Genomic DNA, 19,633 nt, shown 5'->3' with positions numbered 1-19,633 from the left:
CCCCGTGTAGCCTTAACAGACTGTAGGGGCAAGTGGTGTTTGCTAGTAGCACCTATGAAGTCCGGCACTGTGGCACACGAGGGGGTCGGTGACCAGCACCACGCCCGACCCGCCTTTGTCTCCCCAGTGGCGATGTTTGCACGTCGCAGCAGGTACTCATTTGAGGCTCAGTCGACCTAGGGGAGAGCCTGGACCGATTCCGATAAACGTCACTGGTGTTGGTGAACCGGGCATGGGCCTCCCCTAGGTCGACTCAGCCTGAAGAGCTTCTGGTACAGTGTGTAAACATCACCACTGGGGAGACAAAGGCGGCCGGGCGTGGTGTTGGCCACCTATCCCCTAGTGTGCTGTGCCGGCCTTCATAGGAGCCATCCATAAATGACGTCACGCGATTTTTTACCCCCCCCCCCTTCGTCACACGGCGTCACAAAAAGTCAGACCCCCCCCTCAAATATTACGTCACAAAGCTCTGCCCCCACCCCAAAAAAAAAACATGCGTCAAATCGCTTTAAGCTATTGTCATTGTAGTTTGTATTTAATGCGGCGTTGCACTCTCATGTTGTAGGAGAAAACATTTATTAAAAAGTCTATTTTATTAAGTAGAACGTGTTGTATATATTTATTTAAAATTACTCATTTTGACGTGACGTCACATTTCTCAACCCCCCCCATCGTCACAAATGTCTGCCCCTCCCCTAGGTGCGTGACGTCATTTACGGACGGCCCCATAGGTGCTCGCTAACAGCACTTGCCCCAGTCTGTTAAGGCTACACGGGGGATCTGTGTTTTTGTGTGCGTGAGTCTGTGCATTGTGCCCGTTTCTCTGCACTGCTCACACTCCGTGCTCTCAAGATGCACGACTCAGATCCAAAATCCTCACTGAGCTACCACCACCATACACACTCAGTGCGGGGTAGAGCGGTTGACTAAACGAGTGGTGGACGGAGTGCAGCAGCTCCATGGAGTCGGCTCGGTAAAACGACAGCAGCCCCGCCTCCCACTGCAGATGACACCCGACTCTCCGGGGAGGATTCCTCACCGGCACCGAGGTCCAGACACCACCATGACGCACGTAGCAGCTGTTGTTGTCTTTATATAAAACCCAGGATGAGTCGTTGTGTCCCAGCAAGCACTCTTCAACACTCCCATTCCGTGCGATCGTCCCGTACGCGACTCCAACCTGACAGAACCCCGCGACACCCCCCACGTCCACCTCCCAGTAGTGCTGACCCGACGAGAAGCTCTCGGAGCACAGGGCTTGTGGCAAGCTATTAAAGCGGTGTGGGTGATCGGGGTGACCCTGGGAGACAGCGGTCACCGTCACCGTCCTAAGGTCCGAGGAAATCTGGAGGACGTTGTGGGCCGAGTTTGGGTCCACAGTCGGTGAGCGTCCGTCTGCAGTAACGATAATCACAGTAGCCGTGTAACAACAGCACCACTATAACAACAGCACTCGTGCACTAACACGCACGTACACTACAATAGAGCAATTCATAATGAGCATTGTTATACAACGTTGTAATGCGTAGCTATCGGTGTGATGACATGTAACGGGCACTTTGTCAATCCACTGATGGATGAGGGCCTCCCTACGCCGTGCGGGTCACGGGGGATATTTGACCATACTTCACCACGCCGGTCACCGCGTGTTGGCGAAGGCATCCGGCGCAGCTGGCGAGAGCACAGAAGTACAGTACAGCGGTGCGTTTGTCTGCCCCGCCACCTGCTGCCCCGCCACGTGGCCCCGCAGCCTGGAGCACCTGCTTGGCAGGGTGGTGGTGGCCGCCCGTGCGAGCCCTGCCCAGGCCCAGCCCCTGCGGGGCTTTGCGAGGTGCCAGGAGGTGGGGCGCTCTGTGCGCTGGGGCTGCACAATTTGGGTTGAATCTCTAATTGCGATTTTTCTGACCGATATTGCGATTTGATTTGCGATTATATTTTTTTAAAGTCGAGCTTCAGTTCAATATTCAGTGTAATAGATTTTAAACATGTGATGGAGCATTACCACATGATACCATCAAAATGTTAAATGCTCTATATATTATAATGCAAGGATGAGAACTTAAAAAAAATGAATTGCTTCAAACAAGTATTTATTAAAATGTTTTAATTGAAATAGAACGTTCAAACATAGATCAATTGCTAAGTTAAATAAATAAAGTAATAATACAAAATTAAACAATTCCAATAGGAAAGTAATAGGACTTTTCAAATCGCAAAAAAAAAATCGCAGCCATTGCGATTTGCTAATCGCATTGTTTCAAATTGCGATTTCGATTTGAAATCGATTCATCGTTCAACTCTACTGTGCGGTAGTGCCCGTGGGAGGCAGTGGATCGCATCAGCAGCAGCGTGTATATCAACACCGCCATAGCGTCTCTCCCGTGTGTGTACAACAAACACAAACATCTCCCGTGTGTCACCTTTCAACAGGCTGTAGGGGCAAGCGGTGTTGGTGAGCACCTGTGAAGGCCGGCACGGCACACGAGGTGAGTGTGATAGTGTAGTGATGTACACTCGTGTGTGTGTGTGTGCGATAGTGTAGTGATGTACACTCGTGTGTGTGTGTGTGTGATAGTGTAGTGATGTACACTCGTGTGTGTGTGTGTGTGTGATAGTGTAGTGATGTACACTCGTGTGTGTGTGTGTGTGTGCGATAGTGTAGTGATGCACACTCGTGTGTGTGTGTGTGCGATAGTGTAGTGATGTACACTCGTGTGTGTGTGTGTGATAGTGTAGTGATGTACACTCGTGTGTGTGTGTGTGTGTGTGATAGTATAGTGATGTACACTCGTGTGTGTGTGTGTGATAGTGTAGTGATGTACACTCGTGTGTGTGTGTGTGATAGTGTAGTGATGTACGCTTGTGTGTGTGTGTGATAGTATAGTGATGTACACTCGTGTGTGTGTTTGTGTGATAGTGTAGTGATGTACACTCGTGTGTGTGTGATAGTGTAGTGATGTACACTCGTGTGTGTGTGATAGTGTAGTGATGTACACTCGTGTGTGTGTGATAGTGTAGTGATGTACACTCGTGTGTGTGTGATAGTGTAGTGATGTACATTCATGTGTGTGATAGTGTAGTGATGTACACTCGTGTGTGTGTGTGATAGTGTAGTGATGTACGTGTGTGTGTGTGATAGTGTAGTGATGTACACTCGTGTGTTTGTGTGATAGTGTAGTGATGTACACTCGTGTGTGTGTGTGTGATAGTGTAGTGATGTACACTCGTGTGTGTGTGTGTGATAGTGTAGTGATGTACGTGTGTGTGTGTGATAGTGTAGTGATGTACACTCGTGTGTGTGTTTGTGTGATAGTGTAGTGATGTACACTCGTGTGTGTGTGTGTGTGATAGTGTAGTGATGTACACTCGTGTGTGTGTGTGTGATAGTGTAGTGATGTACACTCGTGTGTGTGTGTGTGATAGTGTAGTGATGTACACTCGTGTGTGTGTGTGTGATAGTGTAGTAATGTACACTCGTGTGTGTGTGTGTGATAGTGTAGTGATGTACACTCGTGTGTGTGTGTGTGTGATAGTGTAGTGATGTACACTCGTGTGTGTGTGTGATAGTGTAGTGATGTACACTCGTGTGTGTGTGTGATAGTGTAGTGATGTACACTCGTGTGTGTGTGTGATAGTGTAGTGATGTACACGCGTGTGTGTGTGTGATAGTGTAGTGATGTACACTCGTGTGTGTGTGTGATAGTGTAGTGATGTACACTCGTGTGTGTGTGTGATAGTGTAGGGATGTACACTGTGAGTGTGTGTGTGATAGTGTAGGGATGTACACTCGTGTGTTATAGTGGAGTGATGTACACTTGTGTGTGTGTGTGTGTGATAGTGTAGTGATGTCCACTCTGTGTGTATGCGCTATACTTGAACATTGATAAATGATCGTGGGGAGCGGTAGCACAGTGCTTAGCGCAGGGACCCGATTGAGTCTTGCTCACGGCCAACACCAGTGACGATTATCGCACTCGGAGTGCATACTGCGGTGTGTAAACATCGCCACTTGGGAGACAAATTCGGTCGGGCGCTGGCCACCCACCCCTCGTGTGCCGTGCCGGCCTTCATAGGAGCTCGCTAACAGCACTTGCCCCAAAACTCTGGAAAGGCTATATGGGGGGTCTTTGTCCATCAACGTATTGATATTTATTGATTTGTGTTCTTTTGTAATTAACTTGTTGTTGCCTGTGTAGTGATTTGCACGGGCAACTCAGCTTATGCCTTGGTCTGGCTGTCTAATAGAACCTAAAGTTGCCTTTGATTCTGAGAGCTTCAGGCTGTAACACTGAATCCTGAGAATCCTCAAGGTCTTCGATTCTGTATCTGCACACGAGGGGGTTGGTGGCCAGTACCACGCCCGTCCGCCTTTGTCTCCCCAGTGGTTATGTTTACTACACACCGCACCAGGTACTCGTTTGATGCTGCATCGATCTAGGGAAGGCCAAGGACGGGTTCAGATAATGCATCGCTGGTGTTTTCTGTGAGTGAGAATCGAACTCGGGTAGCCGGATTCATAGCGGAGCATGCTAACCACTACACCACCGCTCTGCAACATGTACGAGCACAATTATACGCGCAATAATACACACGCACACGTGACGAGAGTTCGTAGAACTCACACATGAATGCCAGCTGGTTCCTTATCGAGGCGATGTCTTCTTCCTTGGGAGATGGAGGTGGAGTTTCCTTCTGAGCGTCTCTCCTGTGAGACCAGAACCAGCAGTGACTCATACAGCTCGTGTCTTACACACCACCAACACACACAGCACCATCACAGTATCATAATCAAAGCATCATTCACAGCATCATCACACCATCACAGAGCAAGTGCCTTACACAGCATTATCACATACAGTATAATCGATCACAGCATCATCACACAGCATCATCCACTCACACACACATCACACACAAGGCGTCACCCAGTGTGTGAATCTGTGGAAGTTCATGAGTCCATACCGGTTTGTCTCCTTCAGGTGAACCTGCAGGAGTCAGACACAGGGCAGGGGGGCGCGAGTCAGTTCACCTCCAGCCACATTAACCACATGGTGATTGGTAGACACGATGAGCTGGGCTGCGCTCAGCCTTTCGCGTATTCCAGTGTTGTTGGTTGTAAACAAAGCAAAGCGGTGGACTCGTTCGGACTCGATGGTTCTCATCAGCAAAGTGTGGCCTCTAAAACCGTGAGCATATGGTACCCGATGTCATGGGCAAGAGGCGTCCATAGCACTCGACATCGAGCCACGGTGATTGTGACCCAACATTCAAAATAATGATCAATCTCTGGGTTGGTTTCACATGTTTGAGACTCATCAGCAGTCAGTGCTAAACTACGAATGCTTCTAACTTTACTGATGTTAAAGGTCCTTCTGTTTTAAGTTTTACTAAATGTTGGTATATATTTGGTTACATGAATAATCAAAATTTAGCATCAAGTAGCCTCAATCTGTGTTACATTACAGGACCATGCTGTTAGTTTTTAATGCCAACATCTGCATACATTACCAACCAGTTATTAACTCGTGGGATTTGTGTGTTAATCGTTTATTTATTCTTTGGAAATTCAGTGGTAATTTAAATTTTTATCAGAATAAACAAATCCACGTTGGTGAACTTGACTCTACGTTTAATTTCAAAACGCATAGGCTATAAGTTGTGTTGAAGGTACAAGTTGTGTTATCCTGTGCTTTGTGATACATCGCATGTGGCACATTTATAAAATTCACATACAGTCCTCGATTTACGAACACCGGCACTTACGAAACAGCTTCCTTGAAATATATATATTTTACATTGACTTAAAACGCAAACTCACACTTGCAAACTAAACTCCAGAACTATTTTTTCAGCGGAGCGATCCTCCTCGAGATGTAATGAGTCAGCTGCACGCTCGGAGTGAGTGTGTGCTCATGTGTGTGCGCCCCGCGGGCAAACATGTCGAGCGGTATTATCTTTACATCGGTTGCGTAACGCTGTGTGGAAGCTACCTGGTCTGTCGCTCCACACGAAGCTTCAGGTCTTCTTGGCCACAGTCATGCCCTCCCTTCTCTACACTCGCGAAACGTGGACCCCCCTAATGGAACATCTTCGCTGGTTAGAAACATTTAGGCTGGCCTGCCTACGATCCAGCCTGGGTTTAACCAGGCTGGATTGTGTGAGCTCACAAATCCTTGAAAAATCTGGACAAAGTCCCATCGGTGAGTTCCTCTGGCAGGCAAGGCTGGGTCATGGAGACCATATGCTCAGCGACCGCATGCCTAAACAGCTTTTGTTTGGCCGGATAGAGGGGGTTAAATGGGTGCGGCACGAGCTGGAGAAGAGATGGAGTGATGTGGTACAAGAGGATGTGGAGCTGAGTGGACCTGCTGACTGGTACCAGCGCTGTCAAGATCGGCCTCTGTGGAAGAGGCTCATGAAGGACGCTACTGGGCAGTTGGAGGCAGTCGCCCTCCAAAAACAATGGACGGCAGAGAAACGACACTCACAATAACCAGCGAAGTGCCGGGTGGCTAATGCCCAGCAAGTTGGCACAGTAGGGGGCACAGGTGGTGCATCGGCCAGTCATCTCAGTTAGTTGACCCGTGGCACCTGGGTTTGCCCCGTGACCTCCTGCCGGTGGACGTTCAACACTTCACGTGGCCTCAAAGTGGACATAACCTGGCACAAGCGCCGTGGTGATGTTACAGCCACATAGTGGCGAATGGCGGTTGTTGTTATTGTGTGGGGAGTGGTAGTGCATTGGTTAGCGCGCTGCACTATCAACCCGGTAACACGAGTTCGATTCAGCCTCACAACCAACACCAGTGGCAATTATCTGAATGGGCGCTGGGCCTCCCCTACGTTGACTCAGCCTCAAATGAGTACCTGGTTTGTGTGCCGTGCCGGCCTTCTTAGTTGCTCCTCTACAACAGTCTGTTCAGGCTATATGGGACATTGTTGTCATTGGAGTGTGTCTGTGTGTGTACGCATGCCCCGTGTGTGTGTCTTTGTTGTGTCTGTCAGTGTATATTTGTCTTGTGTGTGAGTTTGCGCGTGACCCATGTGTGCGTGTGTTCAATTGTAGTGACTCATTGCGCCCCTTCTAACAAGCAAGACAGGATCAGGACTTAAAAATAAAACCAATTTTTTTTTTTCAATTAATATCACTTTATCTTACGTGTTATATACCATACAATTATTTGACAGTGTTACGTGATAATGTGCAATATTTATTCTTATTTATTAGTTTAACAGTACTTCCATTTTTTGTTGAGCTATAAGACATTTCATAACACCGACTGTATCGACATTTAAATAGAGGACATTGTTGTGTTCTGACTTACGAACTGGGCTGATGAACGAGTTGTGTTGGTAAGTTGAGGACTGTCCATAATAAACAAGTGAACTGGAACACTCGCCCTTGTTCCGCAAGCACTCTACCTGCAGGAAATTGAGCGAATCCCTCTCCTCCTGCAGAGTTCGCAGGCGCGTGGCTGCTGCCTGCAGCTCGCTGATCTCGCGCTCGTAATGAGCGATGTTCTCCTCGATCTGGGACAGCAGCTCGCTCCCCTTCATGTCCACGTGTTCCAGCGTCGCCCTCTCGTCCTCATCCAGCGTCGCTCTCATGCGGGTGAACTCCTTTGAGATGCAAGCCTTAGTCTGGGCCATGGAATCCTGCAAGGAGTGTGCGATGGATTCTATCAATTCGTATTCCATGCTTTAAGACCAAAGTCACCTTGTTTTCCAGTTACTCCAAACCGTTTTTTCCCTACCTTCTTCTCTGTGGACTCATCCCATTGAACAGGTCGATAACTTTAGAGGTATCTAGGTGCTATCTTACCCTTAACATTGATCATATCGCCAGTAAGATAAAAAAGCATAAACGAAATCCTCTATTTAAATAAACACATTGTCTCACCTCGGCTCGATCTTCATGTAGTCCAAGCTGCCATCCTCCCCACCTTTGACTCCTGTGACATCGACTGCCGAGCATCTTGTTCCATTATACCACCTGGCCGCCCACTTTGACCTTGATGCCTCCATATCAGCACATTATGCCAACCTCTGTATCGCCTCCAATTTGTCCCCTCTGGATAAATTTATAGACGACCAATAGGCTGTCTTCATTTTAATATTCCTTTAAAACAAATCCGCCAAATATGTAAGGACCACCTAACTCCGCAAATTCCTTGACGCAATCTGTTCTCGCTAAAATTACCATATATTAAAACTAGGTTTGGCGACGCATCCTTCCATGCTGCTGACACTACCCCACATTACTGGAGTGTCCTTGCCTCTCAGCCTAGGCTGGGCTCCCACCCCAGCCTCCAACACGACTAGAGGGCTGCGTGATGAGACATGAACCAGTGCTTGACTCTACCTTCACCAACCTGCACTGACCCGCGTAACTAATTATGGCCAACTAGCCTCAATGATCAACGCGATGTTGCGGAACCTTCGTCCAGAAGTGTATTGGTGAGGATCTGTCAATTATTTACAAAAACAGATGAGCACACGATTCACCTTCTTCATAGATTTATCTGTGCACATCACCAATAAAATTATTTTGTACACAATCTATTGGCCCCACGGCCTTTTTGGACTGCGTTATTTTATCAGTACAGGCAGACCTCGCTAAATGCTCAATATGCTTCCTGAAGAAGTGAGCGCTTATTGAATCAGCGCTAAAGGGGGTCATTATGCTATTGTATATATGGGGATGCGTTTCTGTCAGCGTTATTTATTTCGGATGACCAATATATGAGGGCTTCATTTGGGTATCGGTAAAAGCACCAATCTAGATTTTAAGTTTTCATGACTGCAGGGATCCATACTCTTTGGTTCTTTTGGTAAAGTCACGTAGTTATAAAATAAAATAAATCACGACGTTTCAGGCGCAACACAAGCATCCGTCATCAGGTGCGACAACCAGAGCAAGAAACATTTGCTGCAGCAGGTGAGAGGGCTGCCATGACAAGAGGATATATAGGTAAGAGAAGGGGGAGGAGCAAGGGGGGAGAGATAGAGAGGGGGGGGAGCGCTGCGAGAGCGTTAGGGGACGAGCAGACGTGATGCCAGTGGGGGGAAGTGGGCGGGGCTGGGAGTGGGAGGCTGAAGAAACTGGAGATGCGGATATAAAGGCAACAACCATAAAGAAGTTAAGGTTTTACCTGATTAATAACATCCTTCCAATGATTGCTCAATTTGTAACCATCTTCTCGGTTGAAGTTATGTCTATGTTTATATATCTGGATGGCTTCATGAACAAACCTTTGATAGTAGCCCGAAGGTTTGCAGAGTACCTTGGTCTCGGAAATAACAATATCAGCAAAGACGAGTGCTCTGAACTCGCAAAATTGAAAAAAAGAGATGACATAGTCATCCTCTCGGCCGACAAGGGCAATGCTGTCATCATGCATAACACCACATATAACAACAAAATCCAGGACCTTCTTAATGATGGCAGTTACACCAAAATCAACAAAGATCCTACTAACCGCCTGGCTACAAAAACCAACAATATCATTACCAGTTCGACTTCTCTAATCGAACCATTCAAATGGCTCTCCCTAAAACTTGCTACTAGACCACCCAGATTCTATGGTCTTCTTACAATCCATAAAGAAGGCACTCCACTTCGGCCCATCGTTTCCACTATCAATTCACCTACCTACAAACTGGCCCGTTTTCTGTCCGATACCTTGCTTCCATTCACTGCCAAGACTACCTCAGCAGTACGTAACTAAGCTCACTTGGACTCTCTTATCAAGGGGCATCTCACTGTCCTCAGATGATTTTCTCGTCAGCTTTAATGTAGTTTCTCTGTTCACCAAGGTTCCTGTTCCTGACACCTTAGCAATAATTGAAGATTTAGTCCAACATAGACTGAATCCTGATGTTCCTACTCTGGTTAGGCAGTGCCTAACCAACACTCACTTCACCTGGAATGGTACTTTCTACAAACAAAATGAAGGTACTCCCATGGGTTCCCCCTTATCACCAGTGATAGCAAATGTTTTCATGGAGAAATTTGAACAGATGCCATCCATACTCATTGTTTTTTTCGGTAAAGTCACGTATGTGGAAATAAAATAAAATTTAAATAAATAAAATAAGATAAAAATAAATCACGACGTTTCGAACGCAACACAAGCGCTCATCATCAGGTGGAAATGGGGTAAAACAGATAGCAAAGAGTGACCAACGTAGAAGTAAAAAAATAATGGCACACAGAAGAAGATCTCATAATGCAGCAGTGATGAGAAGGAAACTGGCACTAGATGAACACATGCAGTAAGGAAAACAACAGGCAAATGAAAAGTGTCTTGTTGTTCAGAAGTATGGATTGATGATATTAAAGATTGGTGCCAGAAAGATGTGGCACTACTAGAGCATATTGGCACAAGACAGAGAGAGGGAAGTGGAAACCAATGACGACATGGGCAGTAGACACTACGGGCTATCTGCCCATGGATCGTCATGATGGTGATCACCAGGTAGGGCAGTGGTGGTGTGGTGGTCATCAAACTGTTTGGTGAGTAATTTATGAATGGGTGCTGGGCTGTCTTCAACAACCCACATTGGCCAACTTGGTAAAATATGGTTAAGCAATCTGTATGCTTGTCGGTTGTGGAAAGGTCTCAATGTTACACTCGTTTCACAAAGGGTATAAATTATCCATAAGAGTTTTTTGTGTACAAACATAACGTACATACATGTAAATTATGTATGCTGATTAACTGTGAATAACCCAACCAATAATATATATAAATTGTAATTTGTATAAATACATGAACCCTTCCTCCATCCCCAGGTCTACGCAACTGATTAGCTCACAAATAATGACATCGCATTTATCTCTCTATTTAACACCGAAACCAGAGGATTTCTCCACAATTTTGGCTGTGGCCTGATGAAGTTGGTTGAAATTACCGGTGAAACGTCATACTCGAATTGTAAATGTTGTGGGTTTACTCTCCAATACACCGGTGTGCTGAACTAGTAACTAATTGGCATGTTTTGTTTATGTAACAAACTTTACTTATTGGCTGTGTTGAGTGGTGGCAGGTTTAATGACACATTTATATTTTCACGAACTAACCCCAAAAAAATCTCTTGGATAATATTGGTCGCAAAAGTGTTAAACTGGTGTAAATTATTATTACCATCACAAGGTGACTTGATGGAGGATACAAATCAATCATTAGCAGGCCGGTGTGTAGCGATACTCATGATACATCGCCAGGCAATCCTGTCCTGGGTTCCACTCCATGTCAAGAGCAGGCCACCTACATGAGAATGCCTGAGATCGGCCTCAATTGTGCGTCCAGGTCAGCCTCTGCCTGCCCCTGGGCCACCTCCAATAGCGAGGAAGGCCGTCAATGATTCCACACAGAGCTCTGGTGTGATGAGCCAACATGTCAGCTTATGTAATGTATCCAGAGCCAAATCCTCCTGGCTGTGACTGCTTCAAACAGTGGCTGTCGTGCTGTTCACCGATGGACTCTGGTATTTGAGAAAAGCTCGCAGAGTTTAATGTGAAGTCTCCGTCGCAAGCTACACTGGTCAAAGGCGTCAAGTTCTCTATATGATGAAATGCTCTCTTGAATGTCATATATTTGGTTAGAATATAAAATCAATGCGGTTGATAGCAACGAGGCTCAGACCCATTTCCTTGCAGAAATATTAAAAGTATACGCAATTGCATTATTATCGGTTGCCTTATGCGCACGACACCAAGATGAAGCAGTTAATACATCACAATGAACGCAAACTGTAATGCAAGTGAAACCAGTTTTAACACTTCATTATTTATGCATTGTCTACTTTATACTTGTGTTATGATGTTGGAGACACTGATTTTAGAGGGTTTATTTATTTCTTGACCTTTTCACAGCGTTGGCTCGATGACACAGTCACCACTTGAAAACATAACGACGACTGACTATACATCAACGACGGACTATATAGCGATGACTGACGACGAAGTGACAGCAGCGATGACAATGATGACAGAGTCGACCCCGATCTCCATGGCAGCCTGGAACCCCGCTTCTCGCCCCCTTTTATCCTCCAGCGTGGCACATGCCACCACTCCTGCCCATGCAGGTTCCTGAATACTCAATCGTTCCCCTCTTTGTTTCCTGGCCTGGTGTGGTTACTAGTCGTATATACTGTCTCTGTTGTTACCACTCGTCTCCTATAATGTCTCCACACCTGAAGTTAACCATTCGTGGTCGCTAGTCCACGCACTGTCTCTACTTTTGGATGCGTGACGAAACGTTTTCCCTGCATTACCTGTAATATCTCTTCAAGTCATCTCTTGTGTTCTAGAATTAAAGCGCTAAGATTTTATATTATATTTTATCACAATCTTTACTTGTTTTAAGTGTTAGATTTTAATCCAATATAATCGTTGCTCCATGCACTTATTTTATCAAACCTGTAAAAAGTATTTCGAGTTATCCCGTATACGGCTTTGCAGTGGTACTAGAAATTAACTTTGTCATAAACGTTGCATTTTAATATCCACATTCCAGCAGCAATTTAAATAATGTATTGCTCTTTCCTATTACACTGACGCCTCACGACGTTCGCTTGAATCTACGGAGTTGTCCTCACAGGAAGTCACAGATTCCACGGAGGGTGAAGGTCACAAGATAACAGAGCCCACGCGTGGTACCTGCACGTCCTTGCGAGCGGCCTTCATCCGTCCCACGGACGCCTCCGCCTTCTTCCTTTTCTCCTCCACCACTCGCGTCTCCTCTCCGACTCCACTCTGCAAGAGACAAAGTCACCATAAGAGACTCCACTCCCTGAGCGGCCCCCTCTCAGCCACGCTCCATAGGGAGCACTCCACAGTGATGGCTCTATAATTGTCCACCAAAAGAGTGCTCAGTTTGTCATGCTGGACTGACTTAGCATTCTGTAAGCAAGTAGGCAAGGCGCAGTGATGAGAATAACAACTTCCTGGTATTTTTGATTGAATGAGATGTAGACGTTGCGAATTTGTCAGCTCCACTCCTGGTTTTGTAAAGGCCACATCAGGGGACAGGGACATGATCGTTCAACACAACAGCTCTTCACTTCATGAGCAACATCCAAATATGACCTTCCTCCAGCACGCCTCACCCAAAATGCGTCGAACCACCCTCCGCCTCTTCTTGGTTCTTTCGGTAAAGTCACGTAGAAGGGAAGTAATAAAATAATAAAAAATAATAAAATAATTCTCACGACGTTTCGGCCACAACACAAGCAGCCGTCCTCAGGTGAAGACCAGGTCTGTCGAGGCGACAGCGTCTATATGAAACACCACCACGCTTGGAGCGTCTATTTAAGCTGGGTCGGAAGGGGGGGGGGAAATGCGCCTTGACAAAAGAATATGCATATCAAGAGGAATTTAGCATATTTATGGGAAATGCAGGAATGCGACCAGTGCTACTTGTGAAATGCGCAGGAGGTGGGCGGGGGGGTTTTCAAAGTCATATTATGCCCATGCATTATGCAGGACCAGCAGCATCAAAAGGAGGGGTAGCATTAACAAAGGGAAGGAATGTTAATAGTATGTAGCTGCAGTAACTAAACAACCACGTAAAAAGCTAAAGTATAAACTACATAGTATCATCAGTATGCTAAATATACTCTCAATAAGCTGAGCTACTAACCGTAAGTAATACATTACAATTCTCGGTCGCAAAAAATATAATATGCTTCCAGCTAAACTTTTTAAACTTTTTCCTTACATCACAGGGGACTATCCCGTACTATATGCTGCCATAGACAAACCCAACATTAAATTGTATACTGTATTACTATACACTATCCTATGTCTTAGAATAATACATAGTGCAATATTACACTATGTATTATTCTACCCACCCAACTGTATACCACACTGCTGTATATTCACTATACAATGACGATACTATATATTACCTTATACACTGCATTAAACATTACACTTTACATACTATTTATTATTATTATTATATAATATGCCATACACTACACCATTGACCGTCGTGTGAAAGGCACTAAGAGGAAGCAACGAAATATGTCAATGGGAGAGTGGTGGTAGGAAGCCTGCAGCGGAGCAAAGAATCCATTCCCTGCGGAAAAAACAAGATATATAGTCAATGTCAGTGAGTGGAACGCGGTCTGAAAGTCACCGTAAACGTGGACACAATCAGTTAAGATCCGAAATGGTTTATTACGTCCTTCCAATGATTGCTAAGCCAGAATCCATCTTCTCGGTTGAAATTGTCTCTGTGTTTGTATATGTGGATCGCCTCATGAACAAATCTCTCATGGTAGCCAGATGGCTTGCAGAGAACCTCTGTCTTGGAGAAGTCAATGTCATGTGAACCCACTGAATTGTAACAGTGATCTGCCATGGCTGAGGTGTTTGTCCTACCGTGTTTCAAGTCCGCTTTGAGTTCACGGATGCGGTCCGAGACATGTCGTTTGGTTTCTCCAATGTAACTGCTACCACAGAGGCAACTTAGTTTGTAGATGCCAGGGTACTGTATGTCTGGAACCACATCTTTTACAGACGGGACCAGATCATGGATTTTATGTACTGTGTTGAATCGGACCTGGATCTTGTGTTTAATCAGGATTTTGGAGATCTTTGTTCTGACCCCAGCAATGTAGGGTAAGGTGATGGTCTTGAGAGGCTCCTCAACAGGATCCTTCTTGATGGTTGGAGTGATGGCTTTGCGGATTGTGTAGTCGGAGTAACCAATAGCCTTAAGAGCTTGGCGTACGTGTTTGAGTTCACTGGCAATGTGTTCCTGGTCGGAAATGCATTGGGCTCTATGGTATAGAGTCTTGATGAGGGAATTCTTCTGGGATGGATGGTGGTGGGAATCCGGTTTTAGGTAAGCATCCGTATGGGTGGCTTTCCTGTAGACAGAGTGGCTCATTGAACCATCAGGTCTCCTTTTAATTAGGACATCCAAAAAGGGTAGCTTGCCATCTTTTTCGACTTCCATGGTGAATCTGATGGCTGGGTGTATGGAATTGATGTGGTCGAGAAATTGGTCTAGAGCAGGCCGGCCATGTGGCCAGATGACAAAAGTTTAATCTACGTACCTCTTCCATAAGGTCGGGCGTAGAATGGCAGTCTGGACGGCGTCAGTCTCAAATTTCTCCATGAAGACGTTGGCTACAACCGGAGATAGGGGGGAGCCCATTTGGGTGCCCTCAGTTTGCTTGTAGAAAGTTACATTCCAGGTGAAGTATGTATTGGTTAAGCAGTGTCTCACCAGGGGGGGTACCCCAGCATTCAGTCCTTGATGAACCAAGTCTTCAATGATTGCGATGGTGTCAGGTACAGGAACTTTGGTGAATAAGGAAACCACATCAAAACTGACAATCAGGTCATCTGGGGACAGGGAAATCCCCTTGATTGTCGATACCAGGTCAGTACAGTTTAGTACCGCAGAGGTGGTTTTTCCAGTGAAAGTCAGACAAAAAACGAGCCAGTTTGTATGTGGGGGAGTTGATCGTAGAGACAATGGGACGAAGAGGTGTATCTTCTTTATGTATCTTTGGCAAGCCGTATAATCTTGGTGGCCTGGCTGCAGAAGGTTTCAACGAAAACTGTTTAGTCTGATCAATTAATGCGGTTGAATCAGAAATGATTTGGTTGGTTTTAGAGACGAGGCTGTTGGTGGGGTCTCTTTTTATTTTTGTATAGCTGCCATCATTGAGTAGTTCTTGAATTTTGTTGTTGTATTCTATTTTGTCAATGATGACAGTGGCATTGCCTTTGTTGGCTGAGAGGATGACAATGTCATCCCTCTTTTGAATTGAGCTAATTCAAAACGCTCATCTTTGCTGATGTTGCTAGCTGGCATCATAGCGTTTTTGAGGGTTGCAGAGATTTCAGATCTTGCTACGTCTGCAGAGATGTGACTCAGGCCCTTGAGAGCTACATCTACTCTAGCAATTATATCCATCCAGACTGCCACTCTACGCCCGACCTTATGGAAGTGGTACGTAGATGACACTTTTGTCATCTGGCCACATGGCCGGCCTGCTCTAGACCAATTTCTCGACCACATCAATTCCATACACCCAGCCATCAGATTCACCATGGAAGTCAAAAAAGATGGCAAGCTACCCTTTTTGGATGTCCTAATTAAAAGGAGACCTGATGGTTCAATGAGCCACTCTGTCTACAGGAAAGCCACCCATACGGATGCTTACCTAAAACCAGATTCCCACCACTATCCATCCCAGAAGAATTCCCTCATCAAGACTCTATACCATAGAGCCCAATGCATTTCCGACCAGGAACACATTGCCAGTGAACTCAAACACGTAAACCAAGCTCTTAAGGCTAATGGTTACTCCGACTACACAATCCGCAAAGCCATAACTCCAACCATCAAGAAGGATCCTGTTGAGGAGCCTCTCAAGACCATCACCTTACCCTACATTGCTGGGGTCACAAAAAAGATCTCCAAAATCCTGATTAAACACAAGATCCAGGTCCGATTCAACCCAGTATATAAAATCCGTGATCTGGTCCCGTCTGTGAAAAATGTGGTTCCAGACATACAGTACCCTGGCATCTACAAACTAAGTTTCCTCTGTGGTAGCAGTTACATTGGAGAAACCAAACGACATGTCTCGGACCGCATCCGTGAACATAAAGCAGACTTGAAACACGGTAGGACAAACACCTCAGCGGTGGCAGATCACTGTTACAATTCAGTGGGTTCACATGATATTGACTTCTCCAAGACAGAGGTTCTCTGCAAGCCATCTGGCTACCATGAGAGATTCGTTCATGAGGCGATCCACAAATACAAACACAGAGACAATTTCAACCGAGAAGATGGATTCCAGCTTAGCAATCATTGGAAGGACGTAATAAACCATTTCGGATCTTAACTGATTGTGTCCACGTTTACGGTGACTTTCAGACCGCGTTCCACTCACTGACATTGACTATATATCTTGCATTCTCCGCGGGGAATGGATTCTTTGCTCCGCTGCAGGCTTCCATTCACCACTCTCCCATTGACATATTTCGTTGCTTCCTCTTAGTATCTTTCACGCGACGGTCAATGGTGTAGTGTATGGCATATTAAATAATAATAGTATTAAAGTGTAATGTTTAATGCAGTGTATAAGGTAATATATAGTATCGTAATTGTATAGTGAATATACAGCAGTGTGGTATCAAGTTGGGTGGGTAGAATAGTGTAATATTGCACTATGTATTATTCTAAGACATAGGGTAGTGTATAGTAATACAGTATACAATTTAATGTTGTGTTTGTCTATGGCAGCATATAGTACGGGATAGACACGTGTGATGTAAGGAAAAAGTTTAGCTTGAAGCATATAATTTTTGCGACCTAGAATTGTAATGTATTACTTACGGTTAGTAGCTCAGCTTATTAAGAGTATATTTAGCATACTGATGATACTATGTAGTTTATACTTTAGCTTTTTACGTGGTTGTTTAGTTACTGCAGCTACATACTATTAACATTCCTTCCCTTTGTTAATGCTACCCCTCCCTTTGATGCTGCTGGTCCTGCGTAATGCATGGTCATAATATGACTTTGAAAACCCCCCGCCCACCTCCTGCGCATTTCACAAGTAGCACTGGTCGCATTCCTGCATTTCCCATAAATATGCTAAATTCCTCTTGATATGCAAATTATTTTGTCAAGGCGCATTTTTCCCCCCCTTCCGGCCCAGCTTAAATAGACGCTCCAAGCGTAGTGGTGTTTCATTTAGACGCTGTCGCCTCGACAGACCTGGTCTTCACCTGAGGACGGCTGCTTGTGTTGTGGCCGAAACGTCGTGAGAATTATTTTATCATGTTTTATTTTTATTATTTTATTACTTCCCTTCTACGTGACTTTACCGAAAGAACCAAGAAGATGAATCTCTGCAGTCACGAAAGCTTTAAATCGAAATTTAAATTCACCCTCCTCCTCCTTACACTCAAACTCTCGTCCCTTCCTTTCCCTGCCAAAACCGAATGGCTACCTTGAACTGAAGCGATCCCATTCTCACACACTGAGGTGCTCACCTTCCGCGTATCATGCTCATCCTCCAGTGTGTCGACATCATGCCCTCTATGTTCTCCGGTAATGGTACAGGCCATGCACACCAGGCTCGCGTCCTGCTTGCAGTAGAATTTGAGCTCCTCTTTGTGCTTCTTGCATCTTCTTTCCTCCAGGCTGACAATGGGAGCTACCAGGACGTGGTCCTTCAACTTGGGGTTATTGATGTGAGGCTTCAGGTGGGACTCACACAGGGACATTTCACACCTCAGGCAGGTCTTCACTGCAGGAGTCTCCCCATCACCACAGGTGTCACAGAAGACAACTGCAGCCATCTTCTCTGCAACTCTGAGCTGCTCCACCAGGTTGGCGAGTGCCACGTTCCTCTTCAGCTGGGGCCGCTCAGGGAAGTCCGCTCGGCACTGCGGGCAGCTGAAGCTGCTCGCTGTCTCCCAGGTACCATCCAGACACCGGAGGCAGAACGAGTGTCCGCAGCTCAGCGTGGAGGGGCAGTCAAACGTGCCCAGACAGATGGGGCAGCTCAGCTCACTGTCGACACAATCACTGGGAGACGCGCTCGCCATGGCCCATGGCTTCACTCGGACTCAGTCGCTCGCCGCGGCTTACGGAGGAGCTATCGCAGCAGCTGCTCACACAGCGGAGACGAACAAGGAAATGAACGGACTTCATCTGCAGTTAAGTTATAAATACCTCGAGACACGCCCTGGAATGTTCCACACGGCGGCTGGGCTCACCTGTATAGACGTGGCGGTACAGTCACGCACTGTGTAATAGCTAAAACTGATTTTTGTGTTTAGTTTGTTGTCCTTCCCCTGGACTTCCGATTAGCACGGTTTTCTACGTACGGTGTGCAAGAAGTTCAACATACATACATAGCTTTGACCGGTCTCAAGTGATATACTATTTGTACAAACAAAACCCAGCAGCAGCAACCCGAGACACAGCGATAATGATTTATCCCACAAGATGATTGACCGGGTAGGGTCAGGCTGTGTGTATTGCACAATGGAACCGCACCTTGTGGAAACATTCTGATGTAAAGGTTAACTTGTTTTTTTCCATCTGTGTCTTTATCCATTTTTTTCTTGCAAGGCCTGTTTGTTTAAGCTTTGCAGTCTGTAATCGTCTAACATCTTTATCAGCTAATATTGTAACAACTGGCTTTGTGCGTCCCCTGTTCATGTGTCAAATATGTTTTTGTTTTTTATTCCTACGACACCATTTTATTCTGGGTGGATGGTGGTTGTATGTATGTTGAACTTCTTTCACACCATACGTAGTCAACCTTGCTAATTGGAGGTATGCGAGTGGGTGGGTGGCGGTGTTTGAGTGAGTAAGTGGGGGGGTTATTTGGTGAGAGGGGAGACAGATGGGCAGGAGGATGGCGTGAGGGTGGGCGAGCAGGTGGTGAGAGAGGGCTGGGAGGGAGGGTGGCTGGGAGGGCGTGCGGTTGAGTGGTTGGGTCCCTCGGTGAGTGGCCTCATGCATTACCACAGCGAACAGCCCCTGGTTAAACAAACAACGTGGTTCATTTAAGCTCATTATCTACATGACTTTCACCGTCAATTTTCCTATTATGCGTAAAAAATCGAGGATTT

At 45.9% G+C, this 19,633-nt stretch overlaps 2 protein-coding genes across 2 annotated transcripts in view; one reads left to right on the top strand and one right to left on the bottom strand.

Annotated features, from left to right (window-relative positions):
• LOC133359559 (E3 ubiquitin/ISG15 ligase TRIM25-like) overlaps window positions 1–19,633 on the top strand; it is a 223,482-nt gene that overhangs the window by 92,815 nt on the left and 111,034 nt on the right. The window lies entirely within an intron of this gene.
• Window positions 797–18,780, bottom strand: LOC133359573 (E3 ubiquitin/ISG15 ligase TRIM25-like). Its single transcript, XM_061578018.1, has 6 exons — window positions 18,041–18,780; window positions 12,665–12,760; window positions 7,423–7,656; window positions 4,963–4,985; window positions 4,623–4,705; window positions 797–1,395 (listed from the first exon to the last, which is right to left on the bottom strand). Exons 1-6 carry the CDS (start codon window positions 18,596–18,598, stop codon window positions 848–850), a joined length of 1,542 nt encoding a protein of 513 aa, XP_061434002.1. The 5' UTR covers window positions 18,599–18,780; the 3' UTR covers window positions 797–847.

This window comes from Lethenteron reissneri, chromosome 65, assembly GCF_015708825.2.
Source record: "Lethenteron reissneri isolate LAM-NWPU_2019-01 chromosome 65, ASM1570882v1, whole genome shotgun sequence".
Classification (NCBI taxonomy): Eukaryota; Metazoa; Chordata; class Hyperoartia; order Petromyzontiformes; family Petromyzontidae; genus Lethenteron; species Lethenteron reissneri.
Note: the sequence above shows the minus strand (reverse complement) of the source record. Positions and strands in the feature narration are given on the sequence as shown.

Coding starts and splice junctions, on each gene's coding strand:
- LOC133359573 (XM_061578018.1), bottom strand. CDS start 18,598: ATGGCGAGCGCGTCTCCCAGTGATTGTGTCGACAGTGAGCTGAGCTGC. Junction 7,657..12,664: donor CCGCTCGCAAGGACGTGCAG/GTACCACGCGTG, acceptor CACTCCTTGCAG/GATTCCATGGCCCAGACTAA. Junction 4,706..4,962: donor CACCTGAAGGAGACAAACCG/GTATGGACTCAT, acceptor CTGGTCTCACAG/GAGAGACGCTCAGAAGGAAA.